Source organism: Bos javanicus, chromosome 3, assembly GCF_032452875.1.
Source record: "Bos javanicus breed banteng chromosome 3, ARS-OSU_banteng_1.0, whole genome shotgun sequence".
NCBI classification, from domain to species: domain Eukaryota; kingdom Metazoa; phylum Chordata; class Mammalia; order Artiodactyla; family Bovidae; genus Bos; species Bos javanicus.
The window spans coordinates 22944311-22968059 of NC_083870.1; the positions used below are offsets into that span (position 1 = coordinate 22944311).

Sequence of the window (23749 nt, forward strand, 5' to 3'; positions counted from 1 at the left end):
TAATAAGGGACCATGAGTTTAGCCTCTTAAAAGAACACACTTTTATTATCTTAAAAGAACACACTTTTATTATCTCCAACTTTGTTGGAGGCCAACAAAGTTCTCATTAGACTAAAATCAAAATGTCGACGGGACTGCCTTACCTTCTGAAGGCTCTAAGGGATAATATGTTTCCTTGTCAATTGTAAAGTAGGAGGAGGGGAAAACAGAGGCAGAGTAAGGAGGAGGATGACAGAGCCTGAATGGCAAAGAAGGTTCTAGTCTCTGGTCCCAGAATGGCAGCTGCTCTCTCTTGAACTTCTTCTGACCTCATGGTGGACAGTTACATACTCCCACCCACTCTCTTTCATCCTCCAACCCCCTTGATTCCCATAAGAGCAGCCTCTTATCACATCGCCCTCCCAGCCCCCTTACATGCTCTGATTCTGGGGTATTTTTCTTTTTTGCCTAGGTCTCTCTAGAGCTAGCCACAGATTCCTCACCAGCACCCAAACCCTGGTCTGTGGCTCTGGAGAGTCCACACCACAGAAATCTCCCAGGAGTAGAGGAAACCCAGGCCACATGGGCTCATGGGGTCACTCTGCAAAAATCTTAATCTGGCTGCTCAAGACACGCCAGGTTGATATTTGGGAAGATGTAAAAACTGTTTACAAATAAAGAAGAAACAAAACCAAAACCCCACCTCCTTTGTGCAAGTTATTGTTACATGGAAAAACTTACACTGTAAAATATTAAACCAGGTGATCAATTCTCATTCTAAAGCTGTGAGTACTAATTACAGGAAATGAACAAAACTGGGGCAGATCCCACAAAGGCCCAGGTAGGAGAAGACGCTTAGCCAATGGCTAAGTAACCTCCTGGATTAGTCAGCTCAGGCAAGCCATACAAAATTACCATAGATCGGGTGGCTTAACCATCGGTCTGTTTTCACACATTCTGGAGGCTGGTTGTCCAAGATAAAGATTCTTGTCATGTTCATGTCACGTCATGTCAATTCAATTTATGATGCGAACACTCTTCCTGGCTTGCCAATGTTATAGAAGATTTCTCACTGGGTCCTCTCCAGCCTTCTTCTCTGTGGTTGAGCTGGGGTAAGGTAGGAGCCCAAGCTCTCTGGTTTCTTTTCTCACAAGGACACTAATCCTATCAGATCAGAACCCCAAGGCTATGGCCTCATTTAATCTTCCTTCCTTCCTTAAAGACAGAAGGCAGGAGGAGAAGGGGACAACAGAGGACAAGATGGTGGGATGGCATCACCGACTCAATGGACATGAGTTTGAGCAATCTCCAGGAGATGTGAAGGACAGGGAGCCTGGCATGCTGAAGACCATGGGGGTTGCAAAGAGTTGGACATGACTGAACAACATTTTCCTTAAAATGCTTTCTCCAAATACAGCCCCACAGGGATTAGGGTTCAATATACGAATTAGGTGGGGGTGGGGGTGGGGGTGATATACACTCAGCTCCTAACAGCCTCCCCAGCCTTCTCCTCCCATGAAGGCATTTGCAGCTCCCAGCTCTAGTCCCTAGGAACTTCCCAGGCACTGGCTACTCAGATTCCTCTCCCCATAGACTTTCTCCTTCTCTCTCTCTCTCTGACTCTAGTGCCTGAGCTCAGGGCACAGCTGTTGACTGGCTGACACTAAGAAGCAGTGGACTGACTTGCTTTCACCTGGATGACTTTCAGAAGGGAGCAGAAATGTGGTCACTGAGGAGGCTGGCTGTGGTGGCAGGCTAATGCTTCCCCAAAGATGTCACATCTGGGTCCCTGGAATCTGTGATTATGTTACTTCACATGGCAAAAGAGACTTTGCAGTGTGATTAAATTAAAGATCTTGAGATGGGCACCCCATGGAATCACTAAGGTCCATATAGAGGGAAGAAAGAGAGCTGGTGTCAGAATAATGTGTTGTGAGAATAACTTGATCAGTTGTAACTAGCTTTGAAGATGAAAGTGGCCTATGAGAGTAGAATGTGGGCATCTTCTAGAGGCTGGACAAGGCAAACAGATTCTCCCCTAGCATCTCCAAGAAGAACCACAACCCAACTGTCACGTTGATTGTAGCCCAGGGAGATGCATCTTGAACTTCTGATCTCCAGAATCGTAAGATAAGAAATATGTGCTGTTTTAAGCCACTAAATATGTAGGAACAACTCACAGTAGCAATAGGAAACTCCTACAGTGGACCTCGGTGAATAAAGAATATTTAAAACCAGTTATGGTGGGAATTTGTTACCATAGCTTTAGACCAAGTACTCTATCCCCAGAAATGCAAACTTTCAAACTGTTTAATTCTCAGTGTAGAAAATGTAAATAATACTGGATGAGGTACCAACCATCCCCATATAAGAGGCTGAAACCTCGCTTGCACTCAGGGATAAACGTCTAGCGTGCTCCAAGACAGGACTGTGCATGCCTGGTCTATTTGACACAGGGTTGCAGGGGCTGGAGCACTGAATTTATAATGTTCTTCACTAGGCTAGCTACAGGGCTATATCTTTGTTATATCTTGAGCAACTACTATCTGAACTCCCCTTTCCCTTGATGAGGAATTTTCCATATTCTGCAACTTCTGAGGATCACACACTTACTTAGTTTTCCGAGGGGCTAAGATGTGGATCTATTACCAGGAACTGGCCACTCCCTATAAGTAACAACTACTCCAGCATTTAACAGGTGAGAGACACGAGGAGTAGGCCCTGGGAAAATTCTTTCTGGCCACAGCCACAGAAGAATCCCCCCACCACAGATCTTCAGTTTAACAGCAGCCAGGTGCAGCGGAAGGCATGGACCCATGGGTGGTGTCTATGCCCAGGCCCAACAGGGTCAGCGCTGCAAAGCCATAGGGTTTGCCACTCAGCGGAAGGCACCAGTGTCCTTTCCATTTGGTTTGTGGGCTCGCTTTCATCAGCCTTTTTTATTCCTCCCACTTTGTATAAATTCATTCTCCACTTTCCTGGAGATTCTCTAAGGTATTACTAGTCCTGGATTAAAACTTATGTCAGATGAAAAGAGCCAGAGTCTATTTCTGATGGTTGCAGAGAGAGAAATGGGGGGTGGGGGTGGGGGTGGGGAAGGGAGGAAGAAAGCAAGATTCTTCCTGGAAGCTAACTGCGTGCTGAGTTCCTTTGCTGTTTGCTCCAAGATTTTCCAGAAGTCACCTTCCCCCTTAAGCCAAAGGCACCTCAAGGATCAAGTTACTCCATTTCCCCTTGCTCTCTGGTCAGAAAACACAAGCTGGATGTCTTCTCCAGCCTCCCACTTCTCTGCCCTCAGGTCTAACCCAGTCTTATGCAGTAAGAGAAAACAAATAAACAAACCTCACTCTCCAAGCAAACAGGCCATCTTTCTTGCCCTTATTTTAGTCATCAGTTTCTATTTCAGAATCCTCATTTCTTGTATTCTGTATGGTAAGCAAAGGAAAGCATGGTCCTTGGGATATCGTGAGAATGAAACAGGAAGCATCTGCACAGAAAATAAGTTCACTGAGTAACACTTTGAGATGTAACCCTAAATCCGTATGTTTATACACATGAAATATATATATGCTTTTATTTTGTCTCTATACTATTTCTCGGAGAAGGCAATGGCACCCCACTCCAGTACTCTTGCTTGGAAAATCCCGTGGACAGAGGAGCCTGGTAGGCTGCAATCCATGGGGTCGCGAAGAGTCCGACACGACTGAGCGACTTCACTTTCACTTTTCACTTTCCTGCACTGGAGAAGGAAATGGCAACCCACTCCAGTGTTCTTGCCTGGAGAATCCCAGGGACGGGGAGCCTGGTGGGCTGCCCTCTATGGGGTCGCACAGAGTCGGACACGACTGAAGTGACTTAGCATAGCATAGCATACTATTTCTATTCACTGTTTTACAACTTATTTATTCCTTAAAAACTTTTGCATCAGCGTAACACACGATCCCTAAATTTCTCTCCTCGGCGTGCAATCCAGCACGAAAGGTCAGACTCCGAGGAGGCTGGCAAAATCCGTCTGTATCTCCATGTACATGTATGGCTGAGTCCCTGCGCTATTCACCTGAAACTATCACAACATTGTTAACTGGCTATACCCAAATAAAAAATAAAAATTTTAAAGTGAAAAGAAATAAAACCCGTCTGTGTCTCACTTAAAGGGTGAAATTTATACCGCTCTGTCGTGCCCGACTCTTTGCAACCCCATGGACTGTAGCCTACCAGGACCCTCCGTCCATAGGATTTTCCAAGCAAGCGTACTGGAGGGGGTTACTATTTCCTTCTTCAGGGGATCTTCCCGACCCAGGAATCGAACTTGGGTTTCCCGTACTGTGGGCAGACGTTTTACAGTCTGAACCACCAAAGTCCGAGGTCTCGTCTATCGTTCTAAGTAGGTGGATTGCTAAGGTAGATGAACTCATGACGTCACTTCCTCGTCACAGGGGACTCGCCATTGGTCATCGCGACAGGGTGAGGCGGGGCTTGGGTTGAAGGAGAGGCGCCGCCTTAGAAGTCTTGAATGGGGTTGGTTTATGTAAATTTTGCAGCGAAGTGGTACTGTTCCAGGCGAGCCACTTCCCCGGTTACGGAAATTTTCCTGAGATTTTGTTGGATTTATTTTACAAGAGTTATTTGGAGGGCCTGAGAGGTGTGGAAAAGAGAGGGTGCGGAGGATAATGGAAGAGTTGCGGGAAAACGGCAAAGTCAGCGTGTGTGTACAGTGAAGCTGTCTAAGGCTGTGCGGGGAGCAGTGGGAAAACCAACTCATACTTACCTGGCAGAGGAGATACCATGATCAAGAAGGTGGTTCTCCCAGGGCGAGGCTCACCCATTGCACTCCGGGTGTGTTGACCTCTGCGATTTCCTCAAATAGGGGAAACTCGACTGCGTAATTTGTGGTAGTGGGGGACTGCGTGCGCGCTTTCCCCTGGTAACTAAATAAAAACTGCAGACTTAACTATCTTTTCTTGTTGGTGGTTTAGTTACTAAATCATACTGGACCCTACCAGGCCTTTGTGTCTACGAGGTTTTCCAAGGCAAGAATTTTGGAATAGGTTATTTTCTTTTCTGAAGAATCTTCTTGATCCAGAAACCACACACGGGTTTCCTCAGTATATGCAACCGCAAAAACGGGGAAACCTGTTGAGCTGACATCTATGGAATCGCGGTGGTCGGACACAAGTGAAGTGAGGTTAGCAGCAGCAGCAGAGTTGGAAAAGACGGGTAGGCTCGGGCGGGAATAAAATTAAACTCCGAAAATGTGTGTTTAAAAAAAAAAGTAGGTTCTCTGTTGTAGTAGGTAAGATTGCAACTATTTTTCTCCCCATTGGTGCCAAAAGTTGTAAGTTATCTTTAAGAAATTGGATGAAGGTGTGTGATTACTTTTGAGACACCTCAGACAAAACTTCTATAGAGATACTTGGAGTTATTGTTCACTCACTCAATGATGTCCGATTGCTTTGCAAGATGTTTGCTAGTCGTGATCCTTTGTGTGAAGTCTTTTGTTGTTTGACCAATGCAGACCTCAAAGGAGAAGGCAATGGCACCCCATTACAGTACTCTTGCCTGGAAAATCCCATGGACAGAGGAGCCTGGGAGGCTGCTGCAGTCCATGGGGTCGCTAGGAGTCAGACACGACTGAGCGACTTCACTTTCACTTTTCACTTTCCTGCATTGGAGAAGGAAATGGCAACCCACTCCAGTGTTCTTGCCTGGAGAATCCCAGGGACCGGGGAGGCTGGTGGGCTGCCGTTTATGGGGGGTCGCGCAGAGTCGGACACGACTGAAGTAGCTTAGCAGCAGCAGCAGATCTCAAAAGATTTTAGTGGGAACCTGTGTTCTGTACCATGTATAACTAACTCTTTTTAGAATCTTAATGGTTTTCTCACATCTTGAGTTCATAGGGTCCCCACACCCATATACAATTAATAGAAACTAAGTTTACTTAACTGCTGAAACAACAAAGTCAGACTGGGGACATTAAACAAAGATTTTTCAGGAGACTTGGCATCAGGTGAAGGACAGGGAGTGATCCCTGAGAGATGGGAAACAATGGCTCCAACTTATTGCATGGAGAGTTCCCAAGCGAGGCACCAGGAGCAAACTGAAAATTAGCTCAGAGGACCTTGCTGAGCTCAGGACACAAGTTCCTGGATGCCAAAGGAGCTAGAGTGCATAGGACAAACTCCCAGGGAGGAGAGAGATGCTGAAGGTAAGCAGGGGAGCCCTGCAAAGGAGACTCCTCCAATGGGCAGCAAAGTACTGATCAGTGCAGCCCTGGGAGAAAATTCCCCAAAGTCAGGGGGAAATCTTTGATAGGGTCAGAGAAAACAGAGAGCCTGGCACTCACAGTCATGCTTGGCCTCACAGGTAGACTAGAAAATAATAATAATACTCCTGTAATTAAGGAAATCGTGGAGTGGAGTACTCAAGGAAGTCTTACCTCAGTAGCAGGAACTTGTTAGCCTTAGACTGAGTGTTCAGCTGCTCCAGACCATTTAGCAAATCATAAAAGCAAGACCTGAAACCATCAAACTGTTTGCAAATAACTTAAGAGCAACCCTGAACAAGACTCAACATTTATAGGAACACAAAACTATCCAGCACCCAACAAGATAACATTTACAATGTCTGACATTCCATCAGATTTTTAGATATCCAAAGAGGAAGGGAAATGACTCACAATGCAGGGACACATTGATCATTTATGAGTGACCAAGAGCTGACACAGATGTCAGAATAACCAGGGAAGGACATTTAAACTTTTATTCCAACCATATTCTAGTCAAAGTTATGTTTTTTCCTGTGCTGTGCGCTTAGTTGTCCCCGACTCTACAGACCCCATGGACTGTACATAGTCCTCCAGGCTCTTCTGTCCGTGGGGATTCTCCAGGCAAGAAAACTGGAGTGGGTTGCCATGCCCTCCTTCAGGGAATCTTCCCAACTCAGGGATCGAACCCATGTCTCCCACGTTGCAGGTGGATTTTTTACCATCTGAGCCACCAGGGAAGCCTGTTTTTTCCAGTAGTCAAATACAGATGTGAGGGTTGGACCATAAAGAAGATTGAGAGCTGAAGATGCTTTTGAACTGTAGTGCTGGAGAAGACTCTTGAGAATCCCTTGGACTGTAAGGAGATCAAACCAGTCAGTCCTAAAGGAAATCAACCCTGAACATTCATTGGAAGGACTGATGCTGAAGCTGAAGTTGTAATATTTTGGTCACCTAATGTGAAGAGCAGACTCATTAGAAAAGACCCTGATGCTGGGAAGGATTAAGGGCAGGAGGAGAAGGGGGCGACAGAGGATGAGATGGTATCACTGACTCAATGGACATGAGTTTGAGCAAACTCCAGGAGTTAATGAAGGGTAGGGAAGCCTGATGAGCTGAAGCCCATGGGGTCACCTAGAGTCGGCAATGCCTGAGGGACTGAACAACAACAACATTACATAAGTTCAAACAGTTAAGTAGACACATGCAAACATAAACAAAGACCCAGTCTAACTTTAAGAGATGAAATCGACAATGTCTGAAATGAACTGTATTGCAGGGGATTCACTTCAGTTCAGTCACTCAGTCGTGTCCACCTCTTTGCGATCCCATGAATTGTAGCATGCCAGGCCTCCCTGTCCATCACCACCTCCCAGAGTTCACTCAGACTCACGTCCATCGAGTCGGTGATGCCATCCAGCCATCTCATCTTCTGTCGTCCCCTTCTCCTCCTGCCCCCAATCCCTCCCAGCATCAGAGTCTTTTCCAATGAGTCAACTCTTCTCATGAGGTAGCCAAAGTATTGGAGTTTCAGCTTTAGCATCATTCCTTCCAAAGAATACCCAGGACTGGTCTCCTTTAGGATGGACTGGTTGGACCTCCCTGCAGTCCAAGGGACTCTCAAGAGTCTTCTCCAACACCACAGTTCAAACCCATCAATTTTTCGGCACTCAGCCTTCTTCACAGTCCAACTCTCACACCCATACATGACCACTGGAAAAACCATAGCCTTGACTAGATGGACCTTTGTTGGCAAAGTAATGTCTCTGCTTTTCAATATGCTATCTAGGTTAGTCATAACTTTCCTTCCAAGAAGTAAGTGTCTTTTAATTTTATGGCTGCAGTTACCATCTGCAGTGATTTTGGAGCCCCCAAAAATAGAGTCTGACACTGTTTCCACTGTTTCCCCATCTATTTCCCATGAAGTGATGCCATGATCTTCGTTTTCTGAATGTTGAGCTTTAAGCCAACTTTTTCACTCTCTTTCACTTTCATCAAGAGGCTTTTGAGTTCCTCTTCACTTTCTGCCATAAGGATGGTGTCATCTACATGTCTGAGGTTATTGATATTTCTCCCGGCAATCTTGATTCCAGCTTGTACTTCTTCCAGTCCAGCGTTTCTCATGGTGTACTCTGCATAGAAGTTGAATAAGCAGAGTGACAATATACAGTCTTGACATACTCCTTTTCCTATTGGGAACCAGTCTGTTGTTCCATGTCCAGTTCTAACTGTTGCTTCCTGACCTGCATACAGATTTCTCAAGAGGCAGATCAGGTGGTCTGGTATTCCCATCTCTTTCAGAATTTTCCACAGTTTCTTGTGATCCACACAGTCAAAGGCTTTGGCATAGTCAATAAAGCAGAAATAGATGTTTTTCTGGAACTCTCTTGCTTTTTCCATGATCCAGCGGATGTTGGCAAGTTGATCTCTGGTTCCTCTGCCTTTTCTAAAACCAGTTTGAACATCTGGAAGTTCATGGTTCACGTATTGCTGAACCCTGGCTTGGAGAATTTTGAGCATTACTTTACTACTGTGTGAGATGAGTACAATTGCACGGTAGTTTGAACATTCTTTGGCATTGCCTTTCTTTGGGATTGGAATGAAAGCTGACCTTTTCCAGTCCTGTGGCCACTGCTGAGTTTTCCAAATTTGCTGGCATATTGAGTGCAGCACTTTCACAGCATCATCTTTCAGGATTTGAAAGAGCTCCACTGGAATTCCATCACCTCCACTGGCTTTGTTCGTAGTGATGCTTTCTAAGGCCCACTTGACTTCACATTCCAGGATGTCTGGCTCTAGGTGAGTGATCACACCATTATGATTATCTGGGTCATGAAGATCTGTTTTGTACAGTTCTTCTGTGCATTCTTGCCACCTCTTCTTAATATCTTCTGCTTCTGTTAGGTCCATACCATTTCTGTCCTTTATCGAGCCCATCAAGGACCATTTAGAAAATGCAGAGGATTATTATTATTTTTTTAATTTAATATATTCCTTACAAATTTAAGAACCCATCCTGAACCCTCCTCCCTCCTCCCTCCCCACACCACCCCTCCGGGCCGTCCCAGTGCACCAGCCCCAAGCATCCAGCACCGCGCATCGAACCCAGACTGGCATCTCGCCTCACACTTGACATTTCACATGCTTCAATGCCATCCTCCCAAATCCTCCCACCCTCTCCCTCTCCCACAGAGTCCATAAGCCTGTTCTATACTTCAGTGTCTCTTTTGCTGTCTCGTATACAGGGTTATCGTTACCATCTTTCTAAATTCCATATATATGCGTTAGTATACTGTATTGGTGTTTTTCCTTCTGGCTTACTTCACTCTGTATAATAGGCTCCAGTTTCATCCACCTCATTAGAACTGATTCAAATGTATTCTTTTTAATGGCTGAGTAATACTCCATTGTGTATATGTACCACAGCTTTCTTATCCATTCATCTGCTGATGGACATCTAGGTTGCTTCCATGTCCTGGCTATTATAAACAGTGCTGCGATGAACATTGGGGTACACGTGTCTCTTTCCCTTCTTGTTTCCTCAGTGTGTATGCCCAGCAGTGGGATTGCTGGATCATAAGGCAGTTCTATTTCCAGTTTTTTAAGGAATCTCCACACTGTTCTCCATAGTGGCTGTACTAGTTTGCATTCCCACCAACAGTGTAAGAGGGTTCCCTTTTCTCCACACCCTCTCCAGCATTTATTATTTGTAGACTTTTGGATCGAAGCCATTCTGACTGGTGTGAAATGGTATCTCATAGTGGTTTTGATTTGCATTTCTCTGATAATGAGTGATGCTGAGCATCTTTTCATGTGTTTGTTAGCCATCTGTATGTCTTCTTTGGAGAAATGTCTATTTAGATCTTTGGCCCATTTTTTGATTGGGTCATTTATTTTTCTGGAGTTGAGCTGTAGGAGTTGCTTGTATATTTTTGAGATTAGTTGTTTGTCGGTTGCTTCATTTGCTATTATTTTCTCCCATTCTGAAGGCTGTCTTTTCACCTTGCTAATAGTTTCCTTTGATGTGCAGAAGCTTTTAAGTTTAATTAGGTCCCATTTGAGGATTATTTTTGATTGGAATTGCACTGACTCTGCAGATCACTTCGAGTAGTACTGGCATCTCAACTACACTGAATCTTCCAATCCATGGAGGCTGTCTTTCCATTTCCTTAGGGGTTCTTTAATTTCTTGCAGCTATGTTTCGCAGTTTTCAGCGTTCAAGTCTTTCACTTCCCTTAATAAATAATTAAGTGATATTATAAGTGGAATTGTTTTCTTAATTTCCTTTCCAGATTGTTCACTCCTATTGCATAGAAACACAGCTGATTTTTGCCTGTAGTGTACCCATTATGCAGAATTCAGTTGTTGACTGTGGTAGTTTCCTTGTGTGCAGGGTTATTGGGGAATTTTATATGTACAGGAGCACCCATCTGCAAAGAGAAAGACAGACAGGAGGTTACCTGTTTTGGGTTACCAGTAACCCCTGAGTCTTGGACCAGTATGCACAGCCTAGGCCAGAGAAATGGAGATAGGCGGGGAGCCTCTCTCTTTGCAAGCAAATTCAATCGGCAGGATTAGGGCGACCCCTCCAGGACCCTTGAGGCCAGAAAAGGGTGGATTCCTATCAGCTCAGCCAAATGCCCCCATTAGACAGCGGAGGTTATTTATGGTGCGGCAGGCGAAGGCAATGGCACCCCACTCCAGTACTCTTGCCTGGAGAATCCCATGGGCGGAGAAGCCTGGTAGGCTGCAGTCCATGGGGTCGCGAAGAGTCGGACACGACTGAGCGACTTCACTTTCACTTTTCACTGTCATGCATTGAAGAAGGAAATGACAACCCACTCCAGTATTCTTGCCTGGAAATATCCCAAGGGCGGAGGAGCCTGGTAGGCTGCAGTCCCTGGGGTCTCGAAGAGTCGGACACGACTGAGCGACTTCACTTTCACTTTTCACTCTCATGCATTGGAGAAGGAAATGGCAACCCACTCCAGTGTTCTTGCCTGAAGAATCCCAGGGACGGGGGAGCCTGATGGGCTGCCGTCTATGTGGTCTCACAGAGTCGGACACGACTGAAGCGACTTAGCAGCAGCAGCAGGCATCCTCCTCCGGGGGGCACCTGCAGCCCTAGCGAGGCCGAAGCTGAAGGGTAAGCTGACCAGGTCTTGGGGCTTCGGGCGGGGTCTGGGCTGCTTCAGAGCTTGAGTTCTCTGGCGCGATGTCCGCCTCGCCATCCCACCTGTTAGGTGGGCAGTAAGGGACAAGCCACCAAGTCCAAAAGGTGGACCCACACGATGTTGCTGGCGGTGATCAGGCAAGAGAAGCCCGTTCTTTGTTAGGATACGAATTCAGACCCAAGCAACGAGGCGCGGAACCGTCTTGGGTGGGGAGCTCAGAGCCGGTCCAGGTGGTGCCATCTTGGACTTTCTAGAACTTTAATCTGTTCCTAAAATCACGTGCTAGAAAGAAGGTTTTGAAAACGACTGACCTGAAAAATCTAGGTTTCTCTAGTACTGAAAACTTGCAGGAGTCATAAGAATTCTCGGTCTACCGACCGCTCCCAGCCGCTGAGACGGAATGCATCCACCGCCCAGCATTTCTTGGGCGACTGCTGGGTGCCAGGCCCCGTTCCGGGCATGGTGAGCCAATTCCAGGTCGTGCCCCGTGGTTTATTCTCTGGAGGCGCCGAGAAGGGGCAGTGCAGTGGGGACACAGCCAGTTGCTGTTCTTGCCCCTTGCGACCTCCAGGGCCCTGGGGCAAGTGCCGTGAGTGCGACCGGTGAGGCCGATCACGAGTGGGAAGTGGAGGACTTGAGCCCGAGAGAAGCTCCAGTTGTATCGGGTAGCGGGCAGCTTTGGAGGCGGCCAGGAGGAGGCGAGGACGGCTGTGGGCTCCGCGTTGTTTCGTCCGAGCCCCAGCTCACTCGGGTTCCGGGTCCGCCGCCTGGCATGCTCGGCGCCCAGACTCAGTGTCTCTGGTGCCGGCGAGGTTGGGCCAAAATAGAGACGTTTGAATCTTTTCTTCGCGGCGGTTGGAAGGGACCGGGGAAATGCATTCTCATTGCAGGATGTTACAGGAGATCCTTGTAGCAGTTGGTCTCTGTGGCGCAATCGGTTAGCGCGTTCGGCTGTTAACCGAAAGGTTGGTGGTTCGAGCCCACCCAGGGACGAACTCGGCTTTGAATCTAGCGATGTCTCAGCCGTTAGTTTTATGCATCTGCTCTTTGACTTCGTCCCCCAGCACCTGCAATCCCCAGGCTGTAGATTTCCTCTTGTGCTCCTTCCTCCTGGTTTTTACCTGGTGCCGTTGATCTCTCTGCACCACCCTGAGGCCTGCCCTCACTAAGGCCATCTGCCTTGAACCTGCCAGGACAGTTGCCAGTGGATGAAGACACACGCACCAGGGGTTGGGGGCTGGGGGGAGGGGGAACACCTTACTCAAGCTATGACTTCGCAGATTAGGCGCTATGTCACCACCTGCAGGGGCACAGCAATGCTAGGTCTCACGATGCCTCCACGCTTTCTTGTGGAACTATCACTTTCTTCCTTCCTTCTCTTTCTTTTCTTGCCCCATCGCAGGTACCATAATCCAGTTTCAGAACACTACTGTCATCTTCCATTCCCTCCAGCCCCGCTGCAGACAATTCCCGCTCTTTCCTCTAGCCCCAAGGAATGTGTTTGTATGTATTGAATGTATTTGTATGTATTTATGAATTCACAAAGATTCACAAACACCCAATTCCAATTCGGAACTACAGGGTTTTTATTGAATATCTATCTTTTAAGTGAATCTCTTTCTCTAACACCAAGTATTTTTGTTTTTAAGGGTACTACTGGGAGTAATAGAAATAGGATATTCCAGAAAGTCCTTCACTTTTTTTCACATTGCATAGACAAAACAATACATAATAGCAAAAATACCGCTATCAACGGTATTCATTCGCTGAATACCGCTCAGTCCTGTCGGTCAGTCACTCAGTCGTATCTCTTTGCGACCCCATGGACTGCAGCTCCCCAGGCTTCCCTGTCCATCACCAACTCCCGGAGCTTGCTCAAACTCATGTCCACCGAGTCGGTGATGCCATCCAACCATCTCATCCTCTGTCGTCCTCAACAACGATACTGGGGAAAGCAATTTTGGGGTTTGTTGTCCTGAGGTATACATAAGTTGTTGCTTTATTTTAATTTTATAACTATAATTGGATGTAGCTTCCAACTTAAATCTAACTAAATAAGGTATATTCACTATAATCTAGCCTTGACTATAAAGGCCAGGATGAAGTTGGATAAGGGACCCTTGGTCTCCAGAGACGCTGGATCCGCGGCCCTGGCTCTTCTTTCTGCCTGAACTTGGGAGGAAAGGACTAGATTTCCTGGAGTCAGTTCAAATCTTAGCCTGGCAGCGGCTTTTCGTGTCCAGCGGAGACTTAGGGGAGAGAAATTCTGAAAAAAAAATCGAATAAATCGAAATAAATTGAAATCAGATCAGATCAGATCAGTCGCTCAGTCGTGTCCGACTCCTTGCGACCCCGTGAATCGCAGCACGCCAGGCCTCCCTGTCCATCACCAACTCCCGGAGTTCACTCAGACTCACGTCCATCGAGTCAGTGATGCCATCCAGCCATCTCATCCTCTGTCGTCCCCTTCTCCTCTTGCCCCCCAATCCCTCCCAGCATCAGAGTCTTATAGGATCAATTAAAACGCGAAATAGAATTGGGCACATGGATTAAAATACAGTTCTTCTCACCGGAAAGCTGTCAACCTGGCTGATCAAAGACATAACAGCCCCCGCGACCATTTATTCACAGGGACAAGACGTGCGGTGAGAAGCCCCCTTAGTGGGCTCAGCTTCTGCCTTTCACCCCGGAGACCCAAGGTGACCCGATGGGGTGGAGGTGGCAATGGCTCGGTCGTTGCGCCTCTTGGCGGGGCCGGGCCTCCGACGGCCAGCGATGAGCAGAGCGTTTAGGTCCATCGGGAACGCCCCGGGCTCAACCCCCACCTGCCCGCCACCTCTCCGAGGATCACGGACCTACACAGCTCGAATAATAGGTTTCCGGGACCTCGGCTGCTGAGGGGGAGGCTGCAGAGCACGGGGGACACGTGGCCTCTTTCGCTGGACCCAGAAGTTCTGGTCCCGAGAGCAGGAGGGAGGGGGACGCTGGGGCGGGAGAGTAGGTCCACTCACTCAGCGCGCATCTGAGGCGCGAGTTCGCTTTCACTAGGAGACTGAGTTCGGGCTAAGCGCGTAAAAGACACTTAGCTCAGCCTAAAGAGAAAGGTCCCACCGAGATTCGAACTCGGATCGCTGGATTCAGAGTCCAGAGTGCTCACCATTACACCATGGAACCGCCAGCGGCCTTGTTTTTCCGCCGCTGAGCCAGGCCTGGCGCAGCCGCGCCGGCCCAGGACCCGCCTCCCGCCCGGCGCTCTCATCACCCCGCCCCGAGCAGCTTCCTCCACAACGCCAGGGGGCGCCTGCCTCGCCGGCCCGCAGCCGTCTCTTCAAGTTTGGACTTCGTGGAATGAGACGAAACCTATTCGAGGGGAACAACAGGGAAGGGCTTTTTGGGCCTCCTCTGCCGGCATTTCTAGAGTTTTCTATCCAGAAGTAAAATTCTCGCCAGAAAAAAAGTTCCTTTTCTTTTTGCAGTTGTCCTCTTCCCGCTGCCCTAGGAGCGCTAAACATCCCCAGAAGAGCCCTTCGGACTTCGTGGGATGTCCGCTTCCTGGGACCCCAGGTCCAAGGGTAGTAAAATCGGGGGGCACTGCCAGCTTCGTTCGGGGACAGAACGTCCTCTCTGTCTTGGGAACCCGATCGAAGCCAAAGCGACAGCGGCCCCGCACATCGCACCGCGAGCACCCACGCCGCTGGCGCCCAGTGGGGTGTGGTCGGATGTGAGCAGCTGACAGTGTTTCTTCTGGGCTGTTTCCTTCCTAACCTTCCTTCTCCTCAGCTTTCAGGGTTCACCCCATCCCCGCCCACCCGCGTCCCCAAGACGGCGGCACCCTCTCGGTTTTGAAAGGGGAGCTCAGCGCCCACGGGCTGCCCTCTAGACGTTTCCATTCTCCCGACGTTTATATGCTTCAGCGGCCAGTTTTGAAGTTTTGAACAGCGGCCACGCTTGAAAGCCTTTCACATCCTCCCATTCTGCAGAGGGGGATGCACGAGTAAGAGGGGCACGTAGCTGACTCCAGGCAGAGAGGCTGTGTCGTCGCCTGTCACCTGGGCGAGAAGCAGGCAGCCAGGGCCGTGCGCCCGGCTTTGGGACGTCGAGGGCTGCTCGCTGGTGTCAGCGCCCAGACGTCCGCTTGTTAAGACTCAGCGCTGTGTTGTTTGTGTTTTCAGCACAGGAGGGAGGGCTTGGGGAGCTCGTTCTCACCCCATGTTAACAGCATAAGATTTTATAATCCTGCTCTGTGAGTACCGTACACGAGCATGACTGTTAATTGGGAAAACTGGTGGTTGAAGCCACCACGGAACGTTCTAGTCTTACTTCAACTTATTTTCCTGCTTCCAAGTCTCAAAACTGACCAAAGCCTCCCCTGCTGCCTGTATCCTCCAGGCAGCAACCTCAAGAGGTAGCTCTCAGTTCCCGTTCTCACTGTCCTTTGCTCTGTAGACACAGGCGGGCAGCTGCTGAAACTCAGTAGTTCCTGGATCTTCACTGTTTGGCCCCAGGATGGTTTCTCCCCGCCCTCATCAGGTGCAACTTGTCTCTGCACTATCTGCAGCCCTGCAACTACCCTGACCTGCATGATTCCACACCGATTCCAGAGAACTACCAGGCTGCAGAGGCTGAAGGCACAGGCATGGGACTCACCACGGTCAGTCTCCAGGTTGGTGCACATCAACAGCTAGTATTAAGTATGCCCTTACAGGATGCCATCAACACTTTGATTTGAGGTGTTGCATCCTTACATTTTTAAAAAATTAATGACATTACTTTTCAGGACAGCTTTAGGTTTACAGGTAAATTGAGCACATAGTAGAGAGTTTTCACACATACTCTGTTGTTCCTAACCCAATTTCTTGCATTAGTGTCATGGCAGGGAGGGGAGGGGGGTGGATGGGGGCAGGGGGTGGTCAAAGATCTCATGATCAGGAAAGTGGTTTTCCAAAAAGTGAAGTTTTATCTATTGCGCTCCAGATGTGCCGAACGCTTTGATTTCCCCAAATTTGGGAAACTCCAACGCACAATTTGTGGTAATGGGAGACTGAGTTTGTACTCTCCCCTGACAGTTAATGGTTAATTGTGGTAGTTTAGTTTTGCTAAGTTGTGTCCATCTCTTGCAGGCCCATGGACTATAGCCCATCAGCCTCCTCTGTCTGTGGGATTTCCCAGCCAAGAATACTGGAGTGCATTGCCTTTTCTTTCTCCAGGTGATTTTCCGGAACCAGGGATTGAACCTGGGTCTCCTGGATTGCAGGCAGATTCTTTATCGACTAAGCCACCTGGGAAGCCCTAATGGTTAATAACAGACCATTTAAATATATATACAGTAGTCTGTGTGTACTTTTGAGGGCATTTCCTAGATTAATTTTCCTGGAAGACAAACGTTCCTGCTCCCCTTCTACGTTGCTTTGGGGAATAAAAATGCTGTATTCCTTTCCAGTGCCAGACTGTGAATTGACAGCCATCATAGTTCATGAGGATTAAGGCCCTAATCAGCCAACCAGAATACTTTATTTCAGAGCAGTTGCATTTCCCATTTTCCCCTGGAAAGGGAGTGGATCATGTTATTCCTTTACTGCAGAAACACCAGAGATTTTTAACTCAGGGAGACCTGTGTGACCTGTGCCTCTTCCATCCTGGGAAGGACAGATATTTCTAACATCTCACCTGACTTTCCCTACTTTCTTTTCTCTCTATAACTGGCATGGCCATACTCCCAACCAACAAATGGTGGTATCTAGTGCTGTGTCCCCTGCTTAGTAACTAAGTCACAGGATCATTTTAGACCACCAAGAGGAGGAATTTCTGGGATCTCTTTTGGAGCAACAGATGAGGTTCCTGAGAGAGGGTTTGGGAATCTCTATTCCTCCTTCAGAGCCTGGTTTGTAACCTAAGGATTTGAAATGTCTGGCTTCTCTCTCTGGCTCTCCAGGGAACATAAGTCAGCCTGGGGGCAGTGTTTCCTGAGAGACTCTCCACAAAAGCTTCAAAGCTGGAACTTTCCATCGGGCCACTTTGTAGTCATGTTCACCCTTTCCTTTGAAGGACCTTTTGGAGATTAGAAATAATCAAGGGTGACATGCTTTTAAAGAGGCATGTCCTATATAACTACTATGTATAAAATAACTGATAATTAATGAGAATTCATAACTAATGATAACTAAGAGAACCTACCATGTAGCACAGAGAACTCTACTCAGTGCTCTATGGTGACCTAAATAGGAAGAAAATCCACGAAAGAGGAGATATATGTATAACTATTTGACTTTCCTATACAGCAGAAACCACATTAAAGCAACTATACACCAATAAAAATTAATTTTAAAAAATAAAGAGGCATGTTGACTCACAAAGGAATAGTTTTCACAACAAACCTCAGAGGAACATCCCCTCAGCCTTTGGGCAAGGGGCTGTGAGGACTGCATTCCCCAACATATAGTTAAGCAAACATTGTCCTTAGGACTGGTATGGTGCATTTAAAATAAAAGTATTTTTTTAAGTATAGTTGATGTAAATTATTACATAATTTACACATGTACAGAGAAGGCAGTGGCACCCTACTCCAGTACTCTTGCCTGGAAAATCCCATGGACGGAGGAGCCTGGTAGGCTGCAGTCCATGGGGTCTCGAAGAGCGACCTCACTTTCACTTTTCACTTTCATGCATTGGAGACGGCAATGGCAACCCACTCCAGTGTTCTTGCCTGGAGAATCCCAGGGACGGGGGAGCCTGGTGGGCTGCCGTCTATGGGGTCGCACAGAGTCAGACATGACTGAAGTGACTTAGCATAGCATAGCATACACATGTACAATATAGTGATTCAGAATTTAAAGGGTATATCCACTTATTATAAAATATTGAGTATAATTTCAGTGTTGTTTTATATATCCTTGTTGCTTATTTTATACATAGTAGTTTGTACCTCTTAATCTCTACCCCTATTTTGCCCCTCCCCCTTCCCTCTCCTCACTGGGAAGCACTAGTTTGTCCTCCATATCTGTGAGTCTGTTTCTTTTTAGTTTCATTCACTAGTTTGTTATATTTTTGTAGATTCCACATATAAGTGATGTCTGACTCACTTCACTTAGCATAATACTCTCCAAGTCCATCCATGTTGTTGGAAACATCAAAACTTCATTGTTTTTATGGCTGAGAACTATTCCATTTATTATATATACCTCATCTTCTTCATCCATTCCTCTGTTGATGGACATAGATTGCCTCCATATCTTGACAATTGTAAATAATGTTGCTATGAACATTGGGTTGCATGTATCTTTTAAAATTAGTGTTTCTGTTTGGTTTTTTGACTTTTTTTCCAAATACATACCCAGCAGTGGGATTGTTGAGTTATATGGTAGTTCCCTGGAGAAGGCAATGGCACTCCACTCCAGTACTCTTGCCTGGAAAATCCCATGGACTGAGGAGCCATGGGGTCGCTAAGAGTCAGACACGACTGAGCGACTTCACTTTCACTTTTCACTTTCATGCATTGGAGAAGGAAATGGCAACCCACTCCAGTGTTCTTGCCTAAGAATCCCAAGGACGGGGGAGCCTGGTGGGCTGCTGTCTCAGGTCGCACAGAGTCAGACATGACTCAAGCGACGCAGCAGCAGCAGCAGCAGCAGCAGCAGCAGCAGCATGGTAGTTCCCACTAACAGTGACCATGGTTCCCTTTTCTCCACATCCTCACCAGCATTTGTAATATGTGTTCTTTTTGATGATAACCATTCTGTAGCATGAGGTGATATCTCATTGTGGTTTTGATTAGCATTTCCCTGATGATAGATGATGTTGAGCTTCCTTTCCATTGGCCATCTGCATGTTCTCTTTGGGAAAATGTCTGTTCAGTTCTTTTGCCCATTTTTAAATTGGGTTGCTTGGGGGTTTTTGATGTTGAGTTGTATGAACTGCTTATATATTTGTATATTAACACCCTATTGGTCAAGTGTTAAGGGTTTTCCTTAGTTCACAGTTTCACCATGTTTGTGACTGTGTTCTTTATTTTGTAAAAGTGTCTTTTCAGGATCTTGATAGATATTTTCCAACTGATTTTATAAAAGGGATGCCACACAAACACAAACTAACAGAAACTGGATTGACTCTCCCACCTGAAACAGCAAAACAAAAAAACAGCAACAAACTGAACAAAATAGATGAGACAAAGATTTTCAAGAGACCGGGCATCAGGCAGTAAAGGTCAGGGAGTGAGACCTGAGAAATGAAAAACAAGCAGATAAGCCATGCAGTTGCTCCAGTTCACCACTTGGAGAGAGTTTCTAAGCGTGGCTGGGGAGAGGCAACTGAAAAGAAGCCCAGTGGGCCTCGTTGAGTTGAGGACACTGAGCTGAGTTATTGTTCCCCATCCTTATCTTCCCTTTCTATCTACAGACAGATATCCAGGCTGAACTGGGAACAGTCCTCCTTGAACTGCCTTCAGTAAGGAATGTGTATCCTCATTCTGTATCCCGCCATGGAAACTGCACAACGCTTTACCCACAGGGTTCCATAAATGCCTTCATGGAACTCAGCTAATTTAGGATTCATATTGTCTAGATGAGCAGAAATATTATATTTTATAGAACATGATGGGATAGAGGAGGGAATCAAGGAGCATTAGGCTATTCTGTTTCTAACAACACTAAAGACATATCAACCAAAGTGCCAGACCTCCATACATTCTTACTGAAAAACGTGAAGTTGCTTTACTCTTTTTTAACTTTACTTATTTGATCTAAAATTTAAGGATAAAATACCAAGTCCTACAATTCTAGGACTATGACTGATATTTACATTGTCTTTGAAACGGGGTGAGAATTTTAAGTCCAAAAGGCATTACCTTTTCAGAGAGAAGACAAATTGTTCCTGATTGTTATGACAATGATAAATCTATAAGACTTATTAAAGTTGCCTCTTAATTTCTCTTGCTGACCAAGACACAGACAGTAGAGACAGATGTCAGCATTTTCTCTGGAGACCTTGGCAAGACTGACTACTTTGAACCAACATGGATCCCAGGTGTTAGTTATCCTGAGGCTGAAACCTGGGTGAGAACCACGGTTGTTGAGCCACGGTAGGTCACCAGTTGTTGGAAAAGAAAGAATGGTGAACTGGACAAACACTGACGTCATCCCTAGGCAGCCCTGACCACTCCCCCCAGTGAATCCACCACCATTACACTTCTCATGACTTCTTGGTTACTGGACTGAGAGCTCCAGGAAAGTTGAAATACTATTATTAATCATCTCTGTATTCATGACTCCAGGCACTTAATCAAGCGCTGAGGGGGTCTCAGTGGTGGTTGTTCACTAACTGAATAAAAGTGGTTGTATTTCTGTATATAGGTCTTTAGAATCTTTAGTCATTTCAGCTACGTACTTATCCAAATATCCTATCAGAGATGCTCTGTTTTCTCCCAGAATGCAGCAAATTTTCTTCCTTAAAGAGGTGCCTGCCCTACATCATCTGCTCCCTTTTGACACTGAACTTTGATGACTCTGATGAAGACCCTGCTCTCCTCAGTGATTCCTCTCAGTGGTTCATTAGGAAGGTCATAAGTAGGCCATTAGGAAGAGATGTCCTTAGCTTACCCTCCTACCCTGTGGGCTGCCTCAACACCGTAATTGAGAAGAGCCCCACATTACGTGGAAATGCTCCACTTGTATTCTTCTTCCCACTACTTTGATATCTTCAGATAAACCTTATTGATAATCTGAACTCCAAGTTGTTAACAAAGCATAAAGAAAAATAGGTTCTTATAAATATTTAAGAAATATTGTGTGTAAAACCTTTCAAAGTATGCATGCAGAATATTATTAGTATCTATGCTTCAGATGCGGAGAAGGCAATGGCACCCCACTCCAGTACTCTTACCTGGAAAATCCCATGGGCGGAGGAGCCTGGTGGGCTACAGTCCAAGGGGTTTCGAAGAGTCGGACACGACTAAGCGACTTCACTTTCACTTTTCATTTTCATGCACTGGAGAAGGAAATGGCAACCCACTCCATGTTCTTGCCTGGAGAATCCCAGGGATGGGGGAGCCTGGTAGGCTGCCGTCTATGGGGTCACACAGAGTCGGACATGACTGAAGTGACTTAGCAGCAGCAGCAGCATGCTTCAGATGGAAGGGTCTCCTTATCCTGGCCCCTCCATACCTCAGGGAAGAACTGGTTAAGAAAAGAATGGGCATCTCCAGTCCTTTTCCAAATATTCTTTATCCCTTTAAGCTCACACTTACCTGGGCATCCAGTGTGGGGGCAGTTCCAGGTGTAAGCAGCAGGGTTCAGGACAGAGCCTCAAGGTCTATGCCTCCTTCTCTTGCAATCGGTGCTTCCTAGTAGTGTAAGTGAATCCTGATCCATCTGTGGATCTCCTCGCCAGGTGCACAAGTTCACTGTGGAGGAAGTTACTCTCCCGGTCCTCCCTGCTCAGCTCAGGATTCTCCTTGAGAACTTGGATAATGCTGTGTACGTTGTTCACTTTCCCTTGATTTTTCTCAACTCAACTTGTACTTCTTTTCATCTCTCCTGGCATCCAACTGCTCCACCATTTCCATACCCTTCTTTGTGTTATTCTCATTCTTCCAACCTGTTGCTTTCCTTTCTTCCATCTCCCCTCTCATTTATGTGTTTTCAGTGTTCAGGCTCAACTTAGGCTCCTACAGGAGACACACAGAGAAGATACAAGACCTGGTCTTGGCTGTAGTTCTCAGGTCATACTTAATATGCATCTCAGTCTCTCATGCATTCAGAGAAATCTCAACAGGAAGGGACTTTGGAGAATTTGAATAACAACAATTCCTTACTGATGAGGAAACTGACTCCCAAAGAGCATAGGAAATTTTTAAAAATTCAGGAGCCACTTACTGACTGTGGAGCTACCACACATGTTTTCAACACAAGCTGCTCTGTTCAAAGCATGAAATACACTGTCCAGCTGAGTTTCAACTACAGCTGAATTTCAGAGGACATTACATCCAACACCAGTATTTCTACTATTAAAACAAAAATATCTAGAATACCTTTTCTGTGACAATTCTTTTATCAGAGTTCCAGAGAATGATTATTTATATACACTCAGTTTTCAATCCCTGCTGACAAAATGGGAGCAAGGAACATAGATGTATTAAATACATCACAGTCATCATTTAAAAATATATGTGATTCTCTGTAAGACATCTGGCTCTTGTGCTAGAGGTCATCTTCCTGAGAGCAGGTGCTCTGTGTGCCTCGTTCACCCAGTGGCTCTTCAAGAGCCTGACAGATACAACATTCAGTAAATACTTGTCGAATAGATCAATACTAGTTACCAGGAATCACTAACTCTTGCCGATGTCCTCTACTCCCTACCTTGTTTCCATCAAATCCTACCCTAGGTCTGTGCTAACGCAATGAAAGCACAGCCCTAGGAACAGCCGTCAAAGATGCAAATACCCATTCCACTGTGTACCAAGTTGCTTTACATGGTGATCTCATTACCTTCTTTGAGCATATGGATCTTATGTATAATAGAGAAGAATGTATCATGTAAAACAGATACGGCAGCATTAAACTTGGATGAGTAAGTGTGATAGATACTATGCAGCAGATAGGGTTCCATTCCCTGGGCACTAGCTGCACAGCTAAAGAATGCCTACATTACGGTCATTGTGCTGCTTGTTAAAAACATCTGGAGAGAAGGCCCAAGAAACTGCATTTCATAAAAATTCCAAGAAGATTCTCATGCAAGGAAAAAGCCCTACCTTTAAACAAACACCCTAGAATGGAGACCCCCAAAGCCTAGCAGAAACAAGAACAAGTCAGTGTATTAGATCAAGTTTGTTGTCCATGGTGCTGTGCCAGGGGAGATGCCTCTTTTCCAGAAGAGTACCCACCTGAGGTGGGACACAAAGAGGACCTTGCTTTCCCAGTCTGGGCTTTTAGTGCCTCCATTGTCTTTTAAGTTTTCTCCTCTTCTCCAATCACTGGAGCATCTCAGCCCTTATGTGGGTCATATCTTTATGAAGACCTCTGCTATTCTATTCTCCTCTTGGAGAAAGATATGGCAGAGATCAGTTCAAGGGCTCCACAGTTCTAGACTTTATCCTAAGCTACTTTCTTTCAGGTGGGCTGAAAGAAATCAGGAGTTATAGAATTCAGGTCAATAAATATGATCCCAGAGGAGCATGAGACCATGAGGGCAGCACATCATCAGAAATGGTCAGAAGCACAACGTGGTTAATATCACCCTATTCAGGTGGGGAGGACATGCCGATCACTTTTGTGAGCAGAGAAGCCAGTCACATCTTTCCAAACTTCTGGTCAGCAAAACTCTGATAATGAATATATTGGGCTTC

The 23749-nt window shown here is 46.3% G+C and overlaps 1 protein-coding gene and 3 non-coding genes across 4 annotated transcripts; 3 read left to right on the forward strand and 1 right to left on the reverse strand.

The window, feature by feature from the left end:
* The first annotated feature begins 4739 nt into the window (after positions 1–4739).
* LOC133245478 (U1 spliceosomal RNA) lies at positions 4740–4903 on the forward strand. Its single transcript, XR_009735734.1, has one exon. It is a non-coding gene; the product is annotated as a U1 spliceosomal RNA (small nuclear RNA).
* A 7431-nt stretch (positions 4904–12334) lies between these two features.
* TRNAN-GUU (transfer RNA asparagine (anticodon GUU)) lies at positions 12335–12408 on the forward strand. The gene has a single exon. It is a non-coding gene; the product is annotated as a tRNA-Asn (tRNA).
* Positions 12409–14139: 1731 nt separating this feature from the next.
* Positions 14140–19369, forward strand: LOC133245167 (uncharacterized). Its single transcript, XM_061413151.1, has 4 exons — positions 14140–14277; positions 14502–15136; positions 15946–16066; positions 16536–19369. The coding sequence occupies exons 1-4, from the start codon at positions 14140–14142 to the stop codon at positions 16548–16550; spliced, it is 909 nt and encodes a 302-aa protein (XP_061269135.1). The 3' UTR covers positions 16551–19369.
* On the reverse strand, positions 14518–14589 carry TRNAQ-CUG (transfer RNA glutamine (anticodon CUG)). The gene has a single exon. It is a non-coding gene; the product is annotated as a tRNA-Gln (tRNA).
* Positions 19370–23749: the final 4380 nt, after the last annotated feature.

Bases quoted from the DNA above. Each gene is read 5' to 3' on its own strand.
- LOC133245167 (XM_061413151.1), top strand. From the start codon at position 14,140: ATGGCTCGGTCGTTGCGCCTCTTGGCGGGGCCGGGCCTCCGACGGCCA. The intron at 14,278-14,501 runs GCTCGAATAATA...AAAGACACTTAG, and splicing joins GAGGATCACGGACCTACACA to CTCAGCCTAAAGAGAAAGGT. The intron at 15,137-15,945 runs GTGAGCAGCTGA...CGCCCTCATCAG, and splicing joins CCAGTGGGGTGTGGTCGGAT to GTGCAACTTGTCTCTGCACT.